The following is a 21,915-nucleotide window of genomic DNA, read 5'->3' as shown; positions in this document are numbered from 1 at the left end:
ACTTAGGCTATTCAACAGTAGAAATAACTGTTTAGGCTAGGCCTATATTACAGAGCTTACACCATTATACAATCTTACCATTAACTACAGCAAGACAATTCCAAAGTTTTCAAATACCTTTAAGTAAACAGCTGGCTTTAAATTGCCAGTAGTCCAAGCCTAATCATGAATATATGCGTTTAAGCTCTGTCCAACCTATAAATAGGCTACTAAGCCTAATGTTAGAAAAATTTAGGGCTCAGAATAGCAAACATTCAGGATATTATTGACAACACAGCTTCATTCTTACCAATTCCAGAACTTGTGGGTGCGTTTGTTTACTTGTCCAATGGGATTTTTACTAATCGAGGTTTAACCCCTAAAAGATAGCAACAAATACTTGTCTGGCCACATGTCACTTAAAACGGCAAGATTAATTGCGAATAATAACAACATTGGTCACGTGTAATTATTGTTTTAATGATATGTGAAGTTTTGACAAGGAAGAGGCTAGGATTTTGGGCCTGTTTCAAATTTTACAGGCAAATACAGCTTCAGCAATTATTTCAGAGCTGGGTAGCCTAATACAATTTGTGTGGCCAGAAGTTTAATTGTAAGATTTCAAATTGTGGTTGTCATTTGCCTTTTTAAGTCATTCCATTCAAGATGCTTTGGATATTTTTTATTGTGATAAATTGTCATAATGCTCTGAAAAGGGAAAATTATTTCAATTGCATAGGATAGGAAAATTTTGGTAGGCTAATTAATTCAAAGTCCTAAATTAGCCAGGGAAGTGTTTTTTTTTCACTAAAAAATCACCACGTTCTTTGAACTCCAATTATATAGCCCTGTTTTTGGCCCCCTTGATCCAGTTCCTGATTGTCATTTACACTAAATTTCACTTTTTCTGTTACCTATTTATGTTTCCACCAGTTTTACCATTGGGTAGAACTGGTACAAACAGTATTACTGGCTTTCATATAAAGTGGATATACCACTTGATGCCTTTTGTAATGCTGTTTACAAATATAATAATCGCTTCTACTGTAAGTTCAGATTTAAGCACTTTTTGACCTCTTAAAAATGACCTATATATGGGGTCATTACAAATCTGTAATAGTTTAGAAACAAATTTGGGCTATATATTTGCACATCAGGGGGTGGGGGTAAAGTGTAGCATATATTAAATATGTAAACTAACCATTGCTTGAATTTTTTTATGTGTGTGCTGTTGCACTGGTGATTTCTCTTTTCATTAAAATTTGATGTGCACAAACACATTAAAAAAAACCAGCAATGGTTAGTTTACATATATAATATATGCTATGCTTTACCCCCACCCCCTGATGTGCAAATATATAGCCCAAATTTGTTTCTAAACTATTACAGATTTGTAATGACTCCATTTATAGGTCATTTTTAAGAGGTCAAGAGGTGAAAAAGTGCTTAAATCTGAATTTGCAGTAGAAGAAATTATTATATTTGTAAAGAGCATATAAGAAGGCATCAAGTGGTATATTCACTTTATATGAAAGCCAGTAATACTGTTTGCACCAGTTTTATCCTTGTTTCTTGTTAATATTACTAAGGGGTCATAGTTAAGCACTAGAGAAGTCATTGTTAAATAACATGTGCTTATGTATATATAGCTTTTTGCTACTTATTCTTCTTTGGTTATATAATGCTTGATGTGGTATAAGCCAAGAGAAGGACCTGTAGACCTATAGAAGAAAACCTGTTAAAAAAAAGATGATTCTTTGTAATTTACATAATAATTATAGCTTTCTACATGCAGCCCTGCTCTACTTTAGCCCCAACCCTCCTAATATGGAAATCTATAGCTGAAATTACATATTTTCTATTGATTCTGCCAATCTGTCCCTCAACCCTTGTACCTGTTAATTGAGGCAACTGTGGCAAAACAAGAACTGGAAAAACAAGTAACAGGTGGCAGAAAACATTGGAAATATATAATTTGGGCTATATGTTTGCAAATTAGGCATGTTAGAGGTGAATTTCTTGTTGTTCATATTTTGATTTACAAATAAAGTGAATATACCACTTGATGCCTTTTTGTATGTTCTTTACAAATATAATAATTGCTTATTTTGCTAGTTCAAGTTTAAGCACTTTTTGACCTTACTTAACCTAACAAATTTTGGCAGTGAAAAACATACATTATTTTGTCAAAAATGACCAAAAACACGTACCTTAATTGAAAATTTGGCATCAAAGAAGAAGAAATATAGCATAATATTGTAAAATTTATTAATCCAACTTAATTGTGGAAAATCAGTGCTCATAGATTATACAACATGTAAAAAATGGATTAATAATGAAACAGTGAGACCAATGTTTTAAGCTTTCTTATACCCAAAAACTATTTGAGTATACTTTGGTCATTTTCAAGAGCTCAAAAACTTGTACTTGAAGCACTTATTATGTTTGTAAAAAATAAAAAAGGGCATCAAGGAGTATGTTCACTTTATTTGTAAATCAAACATATGAACAACAAAAAATTTACCAATTATTAGTATAGCTGCACAATTTTCCCCTGGGTACGTAGGCTTAGTGGAAGGTCACTTATACCTGATCATGTCCCTACTGTTTTTACTTGGTTGAAAAAAAATCCAAAGTAAGTTCCTATTGAAAAGGAAAGAGATCAAAAGTGAGATTGAATTTGTCATAGCTTGGAGGTTTGTCCCTTCAGTCTGTTTAAAGAAAACAGATTCATAATTGAAGCTTTGTTCATTTCAATCTTAGGGATAATCTACATTTGTTACACTTAATTAAATGGTTGTAAAGGGATACTTTTATTTATTTGTCTTGTTCGTTTTCTACATAATTTTTTAATCTTTAAATTGATATACATTTCTTACAAATTAATTAGTCATATCATAGTTCCACTTGCAAGTTTTGACCTACTTTGTAACCCTGGTCTCAAAATTGCATATAAATTTATTGAAGCTAGGAAACATAGAACTCTCTGTTTAAAAGAAAATGGATGGACATAGGTAGGTTTTAATACACTAAAGTCCTAGGGCCATGGAAATTAAAAAAAAAACAATGAAGATTAACTTTAAAATTATGGACATGACATAATTATGACATTCACAAAGAAAAACCATTCACAAAATTTTACTTTTGTGCTCAGTTGCCAACCTGAGCAATTGCCCTAAATTTTTAAACCTTGCAAAACATTCACCAGCCAATTCTTATGACCTACACTGTTGTCTGTACATCAAAAATTCATGGAAAAGGAATGACCACCTTACTGACATTTCTTCCTTTGTACTTATATCTAATGGGTTTAAAAGAAAGCTCCTATGGCTAAGTCAGAAGCCTAGTAAAGGACCAGGTAATCCTTTAGACAGGAAGTGCAATAGGAAGCTAGGGGCCAGTCATCCTATGCTTTTGCATGTCCTTCCTGCTTACTGACCCCAGATTTCTCTAGGTAACCTGTTAAGTTTGGGCCAATTCTGGCTGAACTTACAGAGTTACATCACTGACCTTCGTCCCAAACCAAATAAACTGCTAATGCCAGAAATTAAACCTGTGCCCTTTGGATAAAGGATTCTCAACCTAGAGTGCCAGCCACTTAGGAAGGAACACAAATGTCACCAGAGAACAAAAATTATTTGGAAAAAAGAAAATATTGAAAAAAAAAAAAAAAATAACTCAAGTCATAGTTGCTCATTGCTGTCCCACAAACAATATGTATTTCATTAAGACAAATAAATTTTTAAACAGGTATCAACAAAACTCCATCAGGGATTGTATTTACTTAAGGTACAATCAGCAATATTAATGCTTAGTTTTGTGATATTCTGGTTTTGAAATAATAAAAAAAGAGAAATTATATGTTCTACTTGTTTTCCACAAGCCCATTTGAGAAAAATCATTTGTAACAACAATATACCCATGGTTGGCTCAGAATCTCTCTAAAATTCTTTAAACAGAAGGAATTTAAAAAAAAATTATACTCATCAGCAAGAAAAATATTAACATAACTCTCTAAACTTGGCACTTTTTAAGACAATTTTTAGCAAAGCAAATGCAAAACTTTAATGGTGTCCTATGTCATCTAAAAAAAAAAACATTAAAATGTGTCAAATGAATTTTGATGTAAGATGCCTCAAATACTTTCAGTTGAATCTGTGAAATGAAGGGCCAGGTATTCCTTTACATTTTATACAATATATAAAAAGAAAAACAGTTCAAATTTTTTCACAAAAGAAGAAGCTTGATGTAAAAAAATAAATATATTTTTAACAGAAAGCAACTGACATCAATGAAATCAAATAAAACAAAAATTCATGGAGAATAAATAATATAAGCCATATATTTAACCTATAATGAGGTGGCATAAAAGATTATTTCTAGAATTAGAAAAAAACAGTGTTATGGCTTAAAGTTCTGCTCAATCAACAGGAGTTGTCTAAGGCCAGAATAATTAAGAACTAAGGCCAGAGAAAAAGAAACTGATAACCAAAAAATAAGGCATCCAAAAATTTCAGGACCCTTTAGAGGGAAAAGAAGTAGAAGTAGGTACTTCAAAATACCTTCCTGGGAAATACTTTAGCCTGTAGACACATCCCTGAAAGTTTCATTTTCCTAGCCTAACCTCTTTCAAAGATAGCCAAAAGTAGCTAAAGTAAAATTTTGCCCCTACTGTATCTTAAAAATCCAGTTTAAATAGCAATCTCAACAAATATAGACTATATAAAAAGCTATAGGTATTGACCTAATCATTCTAAATTTTTTCCAACTAATAATTATAGGATGGTTTACAAACTAGGCCTGTTTGATATAATAACATTTGAATAACTCACCAATGTGATAGCTGCCTCCCTAAGAATCAACCTTTTTAATAACAAAAAAAAACTTTTCTTCTGACTCCTTATGAAGCTTAGCCTATGCAAGACAGGCCTAGAACACCAAAAACCCTTTAGATACTAAGGAATATGCATAATATTACTTACAGGTCACCGAAAAGCTAAGATTATTTCTATTATTTACAGTTTCCTTGTCTTTTCTCTAGACTTAACGATTTCACATGTTTATCCATTTAAAAAAATATATAGCATTGACTTCACAATCCTCAAATAACCTTTTTATTTGGGGGTTATAAAGTGCCAGCCCACGGACAAGTAATCCTGAGCGTTTGTGGGGATAATCCGACTAACCTCTGACGTCATATGTGTCTAAAAAAACGCTTGGATTAATCAGATTAGTAATCGGACAAGTAAACAAACGCACCCTATGATATACCAATATAAACCTTTCTCAATGTTTAAAAAGTGATTCAAAACGGGAAGCTGCACAGAACCATGTTTCATCTTTCCGGGTGTATGACTTCTTAGCGCTTTTAGCCCCATATTCACACATAGCATTTGCGGATAGCGTTTTGCAAAGGAACTCATCTGTCTCTTGTCGCTCATCCTTGCAGTTTTCTACTGTTTCAAAATGAGAAAATTTCAAATATGCTGTACGTTAAGTACTAACTTCTTTATTCATTGAAGCTAAAATAACTCCATCTTTCATGAAATCCACAAAGATGAGTGTGTCGTATCATCATAACATATGATGATTGATTTTAATATTTTAATTACTATGGGCTGGGGTTCGTTCTTTAGTATAAAAGCTATTTTACTAAAATCAGTCCATCCTTCTTTTACATTGTCAAATTATTAGCTTTCCAGCCTAGTATTCAAATATTTCTTGGATGTTTTTGACAAATTCTGAGCTTCAATTTTATCAACGTCATAGCTTTCCAGAATGTAGTTACCCTTCATAAATTTCTGCTTTAAATCAATCCTAGATGTTACCAGATGGTGATCTTTATTTTTAATATCAATAACAGCACTTCTATATACCCAAGTACCTTGTATTGATCCTTACAGTGTTCCTTTTACAATAATATAATCAGTAAGGTTAGCTGTTTTATTATCATATGAGTGCCATGTTAACTTATGGGCCACTTTATAACCGAAACTGCATTGGCTACAACTAAATTGTTATACCTGCAAATCTGCATCAGTCAGTAGTCATTACTGTTTTCTTTCCCTACACCAAATTTACTATGTTAGGATACCATCAATACCCATTTCTACTGACATGGGCGTTAACATCACCTTATCTACCTGGGACCCTGTTTGTTTGATCCTATTGCTGTAACTAAAATCGATATGAATCAGAACAGTCTCCGTCAATCGGTTCTACAGGAGCATACACTACTATGATTGATACCCTACGGTTTTTAGTCATTTTTCAAGACTAAAGTATTGTGTCACACAAAATCAGGATTTCAAACTCAAATTTCAAGTACAATTCCCGACCTTTAGAATTGACTTTTCGATGGAATCAGAATCAATGTTGAAAATAAATCCAACAGTTGAAGCTCACGGGGTTTAAGTCAATGAATTATTTCTTAGGTATGATCTAGCATCGTCAATCTAATTTTTCCTTTTGCACTCATTATATCAATACCATTTGTGTGACGTCATATTTAGTTAGGAAAATATTTCAGACTGTAAAAGCATTAGTAGAGTTTACACAACATGACGTCGCGTTCGGTATAAAAATCATAGCAGCTTCACCATCATGACGTCATTTTAATAGTATAAGAAGAATTGAACTGAAAATGTCAATCAGTTGAATAAAATATCTATATGCAAGCAGAGCTTAACAGTATTATGCAAACACAGTTTGAGTCTATTAGAAATTTGTTTGGGGTCCAACCTGGGGATTACTTGGTATCCCTAACAGATACACCGCACGAAGTGCTTGAAAACCCAGGTGCCAGTGGCAGTATATTATTTTTAACAGAAAACAAGAGATTCATTATGAAAACAGTGCAGAAGAAAGAAAAAGCGCTTCTGACAGAACTTTTTCAGGAATATTACAACAATTTAGTGCAAAATCCAAAAACCTTACTTCCGAAATATTTTGACTGCTACCCATGTAAAAACAGGAAAATCACACTTAGTGTCATGAATAATATATTTCCAACTAGTATTCAGTTGCATCAAAAATTCGACTTGAAAGGATCTACTTACAAACGAAAGGCTTCAAAGAAGGAAACATCAAAGAAATTTCCGACTTACAAGGATCTTGATTTCATGAAAAAACATCCGGAAGGAATCTTTCTGGAAAACAAAACCTATGACACCCTTCTCGAAACGATGGAAAAAGATTGCAAGCTGTTGGAGTCATTCAAGATAATTGATTATTCCTTGCTTCTAGGTGTGTATTTTGTGAGGTCCAACTCCTCTGACTTAGAGAGCAACGACGCAAATGATTTCCCGTCTGGTGCAACACTGGCATGGACTAAAAATGGTGATTGTTTAGCCCTATACTTGGGTATCATCGACATTCTTCAAAAATATAACCTTAAGAAAAAATTGGAGCATTGGCTAAAATCAGTAATTACTGATGGTAAAACTCTAAGCGTGCAAAAACCCCAAATTTATTCAGAAAGGTTCTTAGAATTTATAAAGACAAAAGTTTTTAAGAAAATAAACCCCCCTTGAGACTATTCAAGGGGGAGAAAGCAATAACCCCTGTCATACTTGGCATAGCATTGCTAGTATTACCTAAACAGATCTGCAACCATCATATCCTACTTTACTATTGAAGTTACCGATCCCTCGCATCCCCTACACAAATGCTGCAACGCTCATAGAGTGTATACTAAAGCCGATTTGAGTTAATAAAGTTGGACTAATTGGAACATTAAGAGCAAGCAAAAATGAGCTGGAACTCTATTTAGCATCAACTAGCATTCAATGAAAATTGCATACATTGATGTGGTTACCAATACCCCCTGGGATCACAAATAACGAACTGGTAGATATAGAAACTAAGGCTTGGACATCACTGACATGCTACGGATTGGAGCTTTACATTCTCATCTCTCAAAGCAGCTGGAAAGCGGAAAAAAGGAAACGGAACTATGAGAAGGTGAAACAAAATTTTGGAATTTTCGGGGTGCGGAGGTAATGGGCCTTTGTGGCCAGAGTCTTGACTCAATTTAGTAATTTCACCCATAGCAACAACCACAACAATAAAACGACCAGTTCATATAAGTCTCATACGTTTTCTATCCCTGTTCATAATTGAGAAAAGATTTTTTTTCTTCAGGAAAGTTTACCAATTTATCTCCTGAAAGATTAACAGACCTTTCAAAATCTTTCCAATGTAATAATTGCAGCTTCCAAATTTTCCTTCACGGCCCTTGGACCATACAGTGAAACACGATTACTCATGTTGAAGCAGACATGATGATGAAAAAATGAAGAACCAATGGGTCTAAATGTTAAATGTTTTATCGTAGCTAATCATACAAGGATCCACAAAAATAACATATCAAAGGGGTGAAGATTGCATCTGGCTCATCAGAAGCGGTTCAGCTACCCTTCATATGTATATTAGTTCCGTACCATTTTCAAGATGCTCCCTCTTCATTCCGCTGGCATGCGTCCTAAAGTTTGTAACTTGTTCAACAGGCTTAACATAATTGTCATAGATGCACTGGCCAAAATGGTTTACAATTGATTTTCTTTCAAAAACATTTTCATCATTAATGCCAACACCAACCATCTCACAGTCCACTGCAAAAACTTTTTTCAGTCTTAAAAAGAAGAATAAAAAATCGATTGCTACTGCGCGATTTTAGCAGCAGGAAAACGCTTAGATCAAATGGATTAGGTTTTATTGTATTTTTCAAGCCTCGTCCTTTTCCGGACAGACCTCTTTATCAAACTAGATCTATATTATTAGGCCATAGTAAAGTATTTGCTCATCATATGATCATTTTGTCTGTATGTACTTGATTGAACATTAAATTCCTTATTGTTTTCAAAACTTGTTAAAAAACCAATAATGATTTACTAGGATTAATCTTCGAATACTCAAGTCAACTTCAGTAATTTTGATAGCTATGGCCTTTCACCTGTCCTTACATTGAGCTAATCTTTCGCTTCTTATTAAAGATTATCGTAGAGAGGGGCACTTGAGGAGTCTTAACACATTTTTAAACGGCAAAAGGCAGACTAAACCCTATACTTGTAATACGTTCGAATATTCCATGATTACTTATCCTTAGCGTTTCGCGAGGTGTAAATGACCATGATTGGTCAGTAGGATTGCTACTACAGGAAACAGTCTTGATTAATTTTCAGAAAAATAACCCTGAAAATGCAGGATTATTGGAGACATATATAAACGGAAACTCAACCTTTCAAAAACTACAAAAGTGAAATTATCAACAGATAGCAAAAAGGGAGAGGAATTGTGAAATATACCACACCTTCAGGGATTTCTATATAAGCAATGCCAATAGTGGAGTAAACTTTATTAGTCTTGTTATTCACCTAATCAATTGAAAGCAAAACAAATTGAAAGTAAAATCGAAAGTAAAATAAATATAGGTTATTTTGCTTACTAAATAACGAGCATTTACAGAGCATTAAGTCTAGACAACATCCACGGAAGTTATTTCGCGGCCCGCATCATAGGGCCCTCATTAATTTGTCTAGGAACAGCATTTTCATTTTGGAGGCTCCTGTAAAATGAGGAGGTCTGAGATCTTTTAGGGGCCATTTCTTTCATTCGCAGGTTCCTTGGGGTTTCTAGCCTAATTCTACCAACGATTTTAGTTGGTATTGTTCCTTATCTTGTTCCTAGACATGATAGTCTATGTGAAGGTAGAACGCAATGCAAGAGACAATTTTCAATGTGAGGGAGGACGAAAATCCAGACAAAACGCTCTGTGGTGAAGAAGAAGCCTTCCACCCAAATGCAACTAAAATTCTGACCCTGTGATTTACCATCTAAAAGGTTTTATCTTTGTTGATACATCTGGAGAGTCTGAAGTAAGGTATTTTGACAGCTTCACTTATGATTCGTTGGTCAAGATATTAGAATATGTCAATGAAGAATGAATTCATTTATTTGATTATTAAAAGTACATTATTTTAAACATCAACCCCCTACCCCCTGAAATGTGTGTCTATGTAATGAAGATACAGTATTCAAAAGAAGGCATGCAGTTGAAAAACTAGGAATATAGGGCTCTTTCGCAATAAATATTGAGAATTAACTCCTAAAAAAAGTTACTCAGTACAAAAAAGTTACTCAGTACTGCCAACTGGGATTTCAACTTTGGTTTTGTCCCGTTTTTTTTCCTATGCCGCCGATCTCAGCTTATTCCTGGAAACTGGTAAGGGTCTAACCTTTGCGGTTTTTATAGAAAGTCTGGACCTCAGGCCGGATTGATGAATATGACATTACATTTTGGAGAGCTCTGCAAAACTCTTGCCTGGGGCCAAAAAGGATGGTTTTTGCTTGTCCACGAGCCAGAGCCTATGGTGTGCGAAGTGAGGTGAAGTTATATGGCCTGTGTCAGAGAGGAGTATCTGAAGTTGTACAGCCAAGCTTTCGTTTCATCAAAGCATGTTTCTGCTTTCGAGTGGAAAGCTCCGTTCTAGCAGGCAAGCAGGCAGGCACCACTTTCAAATTGAAGATGGACTAAAATCTATAAGTGTTAAATATATATGGCAGTTACCCGGTCCCACAGCCAATATGTCTTCTTTGAGTGATAAACAGAAAAATTTACAGAAGCAAAAATGTGGCATTTTCCCACGGGTCCGAAAGTGCTGTCATCTATTGTTTCTATCCATTTCTGTTCGTGATTTCAGCTGAGTTTATCATTCGGTTTTTCGGACTTAAGATTGCGGTAGAGAAATGGTATCAGGTGTGCCAAATAAACATTAAAAGTTCTCTCATTGCTAAAGAAATTGGAGCTTATCCTTTGCTCCTCTCTAAGTGGTGACATTAGAAAGTTGGCCTACGGCAAAAAAAAATCAACTTTTGAACTAAGACAGATAGATTTTTTTTTCGACGGCAATCGATGCTCTTGATGAGCTGATCAAAGGCATCCATTTTTTGGCAAAAAAAATTCCTTCATGAGGTATACCAGTTCAAAAGTTTCAAGGCGTTGACAACTTCAGTAGTAAGGTACACACTAAAACAAAATCTAGGCCGATACAAATTGTGAGACATATAGAGAAATTGTAAGCAACAGTTGGCTGTTAGATAATAATCACCTTAGGCAATGAGGGGTTGGCAACTTTTGCTAGTTGGTATCTATTATTTGTTTCCAGTGTATTTGATGGTAAAACCAACTTGGTTCCAGTGGTAAGACATGTAGGGGACTTGTAAGTAATAATCTGCTGCTAGGCTACAGTCAACTTCAGTGATGAGGGGTTTGCAACTATTCTAGTTGGTGTACCCATTTATTTGTTTCTCGTGAACTTGATGCCTATCACGGGAGAGGGTCACTTTTCCTAGTCGGTGTACCTATTATTTGTTTCTGGTGAATTTGATGGTTAAACCAATTTTTTCCAGTGGTAAGACATGTAGGGGAATTGTAAGTAATAATCGGCTGTTGGGCTACAATCATCTTCAGCAACGAGGGGTTTGCAACTTTTGCTAGCTGGTGTACCGATTTATTTGTTTCGGGTGAACTTGATGTCTATCACGGGAGGGGGACTTGTAAATAAGGATCTGTTCACTTTGGGCTAGAAATTTGTGCAAATTGGTGCACAATGTATTCGATCTCTTTAAATCTGACAGAATTAAGTGTTTACGCAACGGATACAAACGATAACGTAAAGCAATGAGGTAGTTTCGTAATAATTAGTGTCACCTATGGTATTTTAATCCTGGAAAGTTACGGATAGCTGTATAATACTTACTAGATTATATAAGATATTGTTCCAAGTTTTCATCCGTCACGATGTCTACGATTGAAAAGGATAAAGTTCAACTGTCTGCAAAGTCAATTTAGTCCCTTCTTTAGATATTATTTTGTAGTTGATGTTTTTTCAACGCTGAGGAATAGCCTTTGGTCATTTGATATTTGATTGCTTTCTTGTTTGAATATACCGTTTTAGAAACTTCAATAGGCTTACAACTTTATCATTTAACCGGTAGTGAAGAAGCAAGCACAAACGAGAATGTAAAACAATGAGATAGTTTCGTAATAATTAATAGAATGTCATCTATGGTATTTTGATTAAGCAAATTAAACCAGTTGAAAACTCAAGGGGTGTAAATCTTAGAGGTTCTGATGTACGTGAAGAATAAAAGCTGGTTCACTGTTGTGACACACAAAGGGTTGAAAACTGTTCAGCAAAGGGTTGAACAGTATGATTACTGGGCTCTATTGAGTGTGACAGCAGGTAGCTCTGCCAGGGTACATGTATCCCTGTCAAAGAACTCGAGGTGAATTTGAACCACCTAGTGTAGCTGTTGACGAAAGCCTAGCGTGTCCGATAATTTATAGGATTCCTCGTAGGAAATATTATGAGACATAAACAACTGTGCCAAAGGTTATATGATAATGTAAGAAGTGGATGATGATACAAACTAACGTGCTGTTTCACTAGAATAACAACTTCTAAACGTGCAGCTCATTTTCAATGTGCCAGATGGTACGGATTGTTGAAGGTTCAAGCCTTCTGCATGTATTGAAGGATGTATTGGTCTTGCTCTTAGTGTGAACCACAGTTTTCCGTCGAATGGAATGGTTGTAAAACAACGCGACAAGAATTTTGTCAGTTTAAAATATACCGATCATCGTGTGGAATGTTTTACTTACTCATTATTTTATTCAGCTGAACCTACAGGATGGACCGTGAATATGTCAATTCAAACACTTTATGCAAGTCGTCCACATGTAATACGGCTTTGAATTAATGCAGTATCGAATTGATTTTTGAATTGAACATGACAAAAGCCTTTTTTCTGCATATGTTAACACCCTGTATTGCGAAAATTATTATCAAAAAGATGATTCATATTCTGTGCTGAGTTGAGTTAAATCCCAGGATTAACAAAGATGGAAATTTGCAGTGCCGCTTCAGTTTTTCACTGCAATACAATTCAGATACATTTATGTTGGATGATGAAAAACCAAAATATCGTCGTCGTAACGAGCTTAAAGTAGAAGAAGGTAATAAAGAGAAATTTTCACATGACCTTGCTGTTTATCGAATACACTCTGATAATCCACGAGTTACATGTCATAATCGTCATGTCTCAATATGTAATCCTTATTTATTGAAAGTTGAATATGTTGGTAGGATAGGTCCGGTAAAGTATTTATATAAATACTTTTATAAAATGTTATGTAAAATTTTATTTAAAATTCAATGGGAGAAATTGTTTAAGACAGTGTAATGAAACAACATTTGATTTTACAAGGTCACTTTTCACCAAAATTGTCTGAATTAAAGTTACAGGCAAAATGCATCACTATCAAAGAATACATACAGAACAAAGACGGTTTAAACGTGATATGTGTCAGAATATCTTGTCTCAAGCAGCCCATTTGAATAGTTATCTAAAACTTTATAGAGTGTGTCTAAAGAGCTTTTCTCAAGCAGGCAATTTGAATAAGGGGTCGGCACCGCTTCATGAATAGCTTGCCTTGACACTTGCCATGAAAGTAAGGAGTCCGGGAAGTAGGGAGCAACAATAAAACTTAAAATTAACAGAAATTATTAAGTAAATGAGGGGGTTTGTCCCCTCGTCAATACCTCACTCCTTATGCTAAAGAACGAGTACTTTCAGCGAGTTTTTTTTAGTACTTTCAAGTTTTTCTAATAAAATGGCCTTTGTGATTCAGGGTCATTTTTAGAGAACTGGAACTGAATTCGAACTTTATCATAAAGAGTGAGGTATTCATGAGGGGGTGAGCCCCCTTCTATACTTAATAATTTATGTTCATTTTAAGTTTTAATGTACTCCTTACTTTCAGTTGAAAAAAACTTTTGTTTTTTTTAAAATTTAATTTCTGATTGTTTTTTTAATAATACTGGGAAATTCAGCACCCCCTTTATGGAAATTCTCTTCCCCCATGAAAAATTCCTCCATAGAAAGATCCACCCAAGTAGCCCTCTCCCCCAACAACCCCCAACGGACAAAATCTCCCTGGAAGCGTCTGTATTCTCCCAATGACCAATACTATATGTAAACAATGGGCAAAATTCACAAAATCCAATCCTTTCACAGGTGACTTTGGGGGATTTAGTCGTCCTCAAAGACATGGCTGTTAGATTTTTTGACTATGCTGAACAAAATTGCTATCTCAAAATTTTTATCCGGTGACTTCGGGAAAAAATGAGCGTGGAAAGGGGCCTAGTTGCCCTCCAATTTTTTGGTTACTTAAAAATACACTAGCACTTTTAATTTCCGTCGGAATGAGCCGTCACACAACACTATAGGACTAGTGTGTCGATAAAATCGCCCCTGAATAAACACACATTCGTGATCTTTCTTCTGGCATAAACTACAAAATTCCACATTTTCCAGATAAGAGCTTGAAATCGCCACTATATGGTTCTCTAATGCGCTGAATGTGATGGTGTGATTTCCATTAGGATTCTGACTTTTAGGAGATTTTCCCCCTTTTTTTTTCGAAAATAATACAAATTTTCTCATGCTCTTAACTTTTGATGGGTATGACTAAACTTACTGATATTTGATATATTTAAAATCAGCATAAAAATCCAATTCTTTTGACGTACCGATTGGTATAAAAATTCCATTTTTTAGAGTTTTGGTTACTACTGAGCCGAGTCAGTCCTTACAGTTCGTTAGCACGAACTGTTTGATATATGTATATACATATATATATATATATATATATATATATATATATATATATATATATATATATATATATATATATATATATATATATATATATATATATATATATATATATATATATATATATATATATATATATATATATATATATATCTATATATATAAAAATAAGTTGTCTGTCTGTCTGTGGGTCTGTGGATCAGGTGACGTCATGTTTCGGCTGACGTCATGAAATTAGTTGCCGTCATTTTTGTTATGACGATGCTTAGTATATTGTAAAACACATTAATTTGGTTAATAATATACCATTTAAAACACCAAAATGAACATGCTGGAGTAGTCACTCGGTGAGAGAGGGTGTCAGAACGGAGAATGAAGGTCCCAGGTTCAAATCCTGGTTAGGCTAAAAAAGGTAAAAAACTAAAAACTAAAAAAAAAACTGAAAAAACTAAAAAAAGGCAAAAACTACAAAAAAACTAAAAACTAATAAAAAAATAAAAAAGCCGAAAAACTAAAAAAACTAAAGAAACTAAAAAAAGGAAAAAACTTAAAAAACTAAAAACTAAAAAAAACTAAAAAAAAGTAAAATGAAAAATAGAAGAGAAAAAGAATACTAATAAAATTAAAAATAAAAATAAAAAAAAATAAAAAAGATAAAAAGCTAAAAAAAGGTAAAAACCAATAAAAACTAAAAAGAAAAAAAGGTAAAAAACTAAAAAAAAAATTCATCTAAAAAACTAAAAAAACTAAAAAACGTAAAAACTAAAAGAACTAAAAAAGTAAAAAAAAAAACTAAAAAAAGGAAAAAACTGAAAAATAAGCGGGATATAAAACAGGGGGATATAAATGACGACCGGGACACCGGGACATAACAAATATTGAGCCCAAATTGAAAATCCAGATCAATTTATGTCTACTTTCAAAGTAAAAGGGCAAATTTATCATAGAGCAGGGTCTCTTCTACCATTCTCAGGCGAGAATCATAAATTTTTACAATTGTACTTCATCAGTGATAGAAATTCTGAATTGAATGCACGTTGCGAAATTTCTCCCAACATTGAAAGGACAATTGTTTCCCAATTACAACATCTTTTCCACGAAAATAATAATTTAGTGCGTCTGTTCAAAACAGCCATCGATTTGATGCCTACTTATACGCATAAAATTGTTATTTCCGCTGACAAAACGCCTCCTGGCCAACATGTGCGTAGATACAATGCTCCAACTATCGACGAAGTGGCCATCGTTATGGTAGGTGATCAGTTTTTACCTCGAGATATTATTCTCAGGGTTTCCACCACACGTGCTACAACTAAAAATAGGCCTACCAATAATACTTTTAAGAAATATAAACCCACCAAAGCTTTGCTATGGCACTCGACCTGCCGTAAAAAAAACAATGGAAAACCTAATAGAGGCCACAATCTTGACAGGGCCTTTTGAGGGTGAGGCTGTTCTTATTCCTCGCATTCCCAAGATTCCAACGGATCTGCCTTTTCAATTTAAAAGATTGCAATTCCCAATTCGATTAGCATTTGCAATCACCATTAACAAAGCTCAAGGTCAATCATTAGAAAAATGTGGTATAGATCTTAATACTGATTGTTTTTCCCATTGACAATTGTACGTTGCATGTTCGAGGGTCGGTAAACCTGACAATCTATTTATATGCAGCGACAATTGGACAGCGAAGAATGTTGTATATTCGCAAGTTTTACGCAGTTAATTTGTATTTTATCTATCTATCTATCTATCTATCTATATAAAAACGAGTTGTATGTATGCATGTTTGTTTGTTTGTAAAAAGAGCGTTTGCATATGATGTCATTATTAGTACATACGGCTTTGTATATGCAGAGACAATGGGAAAGCCAAGAATGTTGTATATTCGCAATTTTTACGTAGTTTAACTCCTGCAGACGAAATGAATGCTTGCCTAAAAAATTCTAATTTATAGGCACACGTAAAAATATTAAAATTAACTACAAATATGCGTGTCCGATTGCAAAACGATGACTCTGGTCAAACAGTAGACTCAATTTCAGGACGTATACAACTACCTGCTGATTTCTGTAATTTAGTGACGTCCAAAAATGAATTGATTGAAAAAGTATTTCCGAATATTCTAAAAAATTATAAAAATAATAAATGGCTAAGTGAAAGAGCGATTCTCGCACCCAAAAATATAGACGTCCACGAAATCAACAATATTGTTTTGAACAAGATTCGAGACCAGGCAGTCCTTTACAAGTCAGTCGACACAGTTTTGGAACCAAATGAAGCGGTTAATTATCCATCTGAATTTTTAAATTCCATAGATCCTTCAGGGTTTCCACCACACGTGCTACAACTAAAAATAGGCGTACCAATAATACTTTTAAGAAATATCAACCCACCAAAGCTTTGCAATGGCACGCGACTTGCCGTAAAAAAAAACAATGGAAAACCTAATAGAGGCCACAATCTTGACAGGGCCTTATGAGGGTGAGGCTGTTCTTATTCCTCGCATTCCCATGATTCCAACGGATCTGCTTTTTCAATTTAAAAGATTGCAATTCCCAATTCGATTAGTATTTGCAATCACCATTAACAAAGCTCAAGGTCAATCATTAGAAAAATGTGGTATAGATCTTAATCCTGATTGTTTTTCCCATGGACAATTGTACGTTGCATGTTCGAGGGTCGGTAAACCTGACAATGTATTTATATGCAGCGACAATTGAACAGCGAAGAATGTTGTTTATTCGCAAGTTTTACGCAGTTAATTTGTATTGTATCTATCTATATAAAAACGAGTTATGTGGATGCATGTTTGTTTGTTTGTAAAAAGAGCGTTTGTATATGACGTCATTATTAGTACATACGGCTTTGCATATGCACAGACAATGGGAAAGCCAAGAATGTTGTTTATTCGCAATTTTTGCGTAGTTTGAAACACATATATAAATCTATCTATATTCACAGGTGGGACACAGGGACACAACTACAATGGCGCATAACCAATATGGCGCGTAACGACTTACGCGCGCGGGGGCGGGGGAGAGGGTGCGAAGCGCCCTCTCCAACTAGGCGTTGGGTTAGCGCAAAGCGCCACCCCAACAGATAGTATATATATATATATATATATATATATATATATATATATATATATATATATATATATATATATATATATATATATATATATATATATATATATACATATATATATACTTTACCCCATACCCACCTTTTAATGCGCAAAAGTATAGCCCAAATTATGTCTTTACTAGCATTTTGCTATGCGTCACTATTGATTCAACTCGTGTTCCTGTAAAATTAAATTAATGCTAACAAAACACATGGGATGTAAACAATTTGTGCTATTTAAATACTTATTTTTTATACCCACCTCACTAAAGAAGAGAAATTAGGTTAATCCTCATCAAATATACCTAAGTATTATGAAAATATTATACTTCAGAAGCAAGTTTCGGCTAGAGCTAATTTTCCCAAATCAAGTGAAAATGTGGTAAAACCTAAAAAATGAGCTATATGCTCCCATAAAGGTACTAATTAGTACTTTAAAGGTACTTTATAGTACTATAAAGATAAATATAAACATGAACTAAAAAAACTAATCTGTTTCTGTTGATGCTTGAATTATGCAGATTTACCTTAGTTTTGATCAAATTTTGGAAGAAACTAAATTTCAGCGGGAGGGGGGGGATGAGGGACTGGTTGGTCGTTTAGGGGGGGGGGGGGGAATTTTAGTCCTTTTTTATATTTGGTCTTTTTAATTGATCAATGTTTTTCAATGTTCGTTTTAATTTCATGTGCCTAAAAAACGGGAAAACTGGAAATATCTATAAAAAGACCATTAAAAAGAGAAACAACAAGCTGTTTATGTTTTTCGGTAAAAAAAAAACGGAATTCCGTTTCTTTGTTTCTGTTTTTTTTATCGACGTTTTTTACCGTTTCTGTTTTTTCTTTGATTCTCCGTCAACCCCTGCTTTTTGAACAGGGCCGACCCCTGCTTTTCTATCTCTATCAGAGTGCATATAGGTGAGAAAATATTCAAATGTTATATGTCAGAAGCGATTTTCTCGAGTGGATTGCTTGAAAAGGTATCCCAGTGTGGATACAGGTGAGAAACCATTACATGTGATACATTAAGTCCCTCCCATTTTCCACTAGAAACTAATGAAGAAAAACACCTGTGAAAATCATGGTGCAGGTGTTTCAATGCATTCTAAGGACCTGTTTTTTAGTTGTTCCACGCTCAAACGAAAAGTCTCTAAAAGTTATATAGCTACAGGAATGAGCATTGATCACCAACCAAACCCTGTCAATAGTTGGAAAGCAAAGAAAAAATGAGCAATCCTAAAGATTCTACAAAAGAGTTTTGCAGACAGGTACTCTGCTTGTCTAGACAAGCAGGCAGAGCAGAGAAGTGCTCTGCTTGTCTAGACAGCTGCAAAAAACTTAAGTCTCTAAAAGTTATTACAGGAAGAATTTTGCTGCACTAAGATCTTTGAATAGGCAACAAAGAGTGCGAACAGAACAGAAATTGTTTATTTTGTGATATATGAAGATAATATTTTTATTTAAATCGAATTCGAATAATCATCGATAACTCATTATACAAGAAAAAGCCTGCTGGTTTACCAGAAAAAAGTTTACCAAAAAAATCTTCCGACATAAGATTAGGTTTCATAGAGAGAAGAATACTTGATGTGGAATTAAAGCTGTTTCATGGAAGCAAATTCTTAGATCTGAATTGTGGTTTTCGTTAAACATCAATAAATAAACAATGGAGCCACGGGTCCGCGAGGTGTCAAATAAAAGGTGTTCGGGCAAGTGGATTACACTGAATTTTTGTAACCACACAAGTGAAAATATAAAGGTACTCTGCTTTTAATAAAATGTTCTCTTCAATTGATCATTTGATTGGAAACAGATGAATCCTTGAAGTCAAGTGCCATGATTATCAGAATTTTGAAGCAACCAAAAATTTACCCAGGAAAACAAAGCAATGCTTAGAAAAATGCCACTATCATTAATTAAAAAAAACGAAAAGAATACGGCCAAAAAAAGAGGGGAATAGAAAAAAAGAGGGAAAATAGAGAATTAAACAGATCAGAGTTTAAATATCCGTCAGTTCACTGGAGCCACAAATTAGTAGAATAAAAGCCAATTTCATAATTCCAAAATCGAGCCACTCACCCAAAATCAACGATTAGTAACAAACGATGGCATTTAGTTTTTTATTTTACTTGTTTGTTATTTTTGATGGTTTTCCGTGTTTTTTGGCTTCTAGGCTTTGTTTGTGTTTATCTGTTTTGTTTCGTTCACATTAAAACACTGTGTAACATCCAAACGTTTGTTTCGTTCACTTCAAACAGTGTGAAAGTACTTCTTTCTAACTTTCTATTATAGTGCTGAAGAAAAGAGGCGAAAGGAAATTTTCCTTTCGGAAAATTAAATTTGTTTTACGCAATATTTTCTCTGGTCGCATAAAACTCCATTCTTGCAATCTTTTTTTTTCTTTTTTTTAGCAACCAAATTCAAAAGTAAAAAAAAATCATTCAATGGTTTGCCATTGCCAGAGAAAGGACCTTTTCTATTTTAGTTTTTCTAAAACTTGTTTTATTATATTGTCTTATATATTGTAGAATTCTAGATATGTTCTTCTTCTCCTTTCATGGACGGCAGATGAGAGGAGGTCTAGTCAATAATATTTGCATGTTCTTTCTTTTTTTTTTTACTGGCTGTGATTGCTTTCCAGCTGGAAATGCCTGGAGTGAGTCCTTCACCTGAGAGTCTTTTAGATTGACTTTAGCAGGAAAACATGCTTGGATTGCCGAGGAAAAGTCATAAGAGATAATAGAAAGCAAGAGTGATGTTTATAATTTATTTAATTATAACGATGCAGCACAAAAAGCCGAAAAATACATACTTCAAAGACAAACAATAAAACGATATTAGATCACATATTTACCCAGACTAGGCAACAATTTTCTAGTATAAACATTGCGAAATATATTAATAAATAGAATTGAGAAAATATTAACTCCTTTGAAGAATGGGTGAAAGCGTTGTTACCATTCTTAACCAAAGCCATAAGGGGTGCCGTCTTGTTTGGAATTAGGTGGCGCCTCACTCTGTAAAAAAAATTAGAGTTAAAAGATTGTAAAATCCTGGATACTTTCCATAGTCCTTAAAAGTTCAAAAAAAGAAGACAGGAAACCCTATTTTACTAAAAACCTGTCTTATTGGATCGTTGAAAGCAAAAAGAAAAATATGTTACAACAGATTCATCATACTATATCAGAATTCGTCACATGGTCTCACAAAATTCCAAATCCAAATTTAAGGCTCACATCAACAATAATCAATTTTTACTTGTATGTGTAATGTATATGTATATAATAAAATCTTCGTATTTCGTACTTGAATTTGGTTTTCTTCGTAGTTTTTTTGTTCTTCGTTTTTATCATAGGCCTACATCTTGTACAGCCAGTGGGGTTTCACAAGTATTTACGTCAAGATAAAGAAAGTCTTTATACAAGACAAATTTGTCTTGGAAATTTATACAAGACAAATCTTTCATGAAAAAAAATTCGAGGTTCTTGTGAACCTTTCAAGGCCTTTAAAACTGATATCTGTACGTCAAAAGGTATATGCTTCTAATTAACAGTAAGATTTGGTAATGGCAAATATGTTAAAATATATTTCGATGGAGAGCTTGGGAAAGAAAAGGCACAACAAGCACAAGCACATAGAAAATATTCTAACATACAATGTAAAACGAATCCGATACCTAATACGATATATTACACACAATGAATGCAATGTATTTTTGAGATAAAGAACAAATACGAAACAATAGATTGAACAGATAAGTGCACATAACTGAAAAAAAAGAAGACTTATAGTGCCTTTTGTATTACTGTAACCGATTTGGGCTAGTTTAAGTAGATTCTCTGAGATTACTTCGTAAACATAAAGGGTTGAAAACGATTTTCAGTAAAAAAGATAACATACATATGGCGGGGGAGCATAGTCCGGAGGGCTGTTCTGATACGCAGGAGCAGATGGTTGAACACCTTGGAAAGCACCAGGTGCTTCAGTTGAAACCTGCATCTGACCTCCTTTGAGACATCCTGCAGCTTCGGCAGCCTTTAGATCTGAAATGACATTGCCTATTTTACACAATTTTCTTTCAGATTATGGATCAACTTTCGACCATCTCAAGGGAAATAGGAGAATGTCTTC

At 34.1% G+C, this 21,915-nt stretch overlaps 1 protein-coding gene across 1 annotated transcript; it reads left to right on the top strand.

The window, feature by feature from the left end:
- Positions 1-6,650: 6,650 nt before the first annotated feature.
- Positions 6,651-12,736, top strand: LOC136025717 (phosphatidylinositol 4-phosphate 5-kinase type-1 beta-like). The gene is made up of 2 exons (XM_065701699.1): positions 6,651-7,416; positions 12,519-12,736. The coding sequence occupies exons 1-2, from the start codon at positions 6,651-6,653 to the stop codon at positions 12,734-12,736; spliced, it is 984 nt and encodes a 327-aa protein (XP_065557771.1).
- The last annotated feature ends 9,179 nt before the right edge of the window (positions 12,737-21,915 follow it).

Source organism: Artemia franciscana, chromosome 4 (genome assembly GCF_032884065.1).
Source record: "Artemia franciscana chromosome 4, ASM3288406v1, whole genome shotgun sequence".
Classification (NCBI taxonomy): Eukaryota; Metazoa; Arthropoda; class Branchiopoda; order Anostraca; family Artemiidae; genus Artemia; species Artemia franciscana.
Note: the sequence above shows the minus strand (reverse complement) of the source record. Positions and strands in the feature narration are given on the sequence as shown.

What these genes read in the sequence shown, in the direction of transcription:
- LOC136025717 (XM_065701699.1), top strand. Translation starts at nt 6,651, where the DNA reads ATGCAAGCAGAGCTTAACAGTATTATGCAAACACAGTTTGAGTCTATT. An exon ending in AAAATCAGTAATTACTGATG is followed by an intron (nt 7,417 to 12,518) that starts GTAAAACTCTAA and finishes CATGTATTGAAG; the next exon opens with GATGTATTGGTCTTGCTCTT.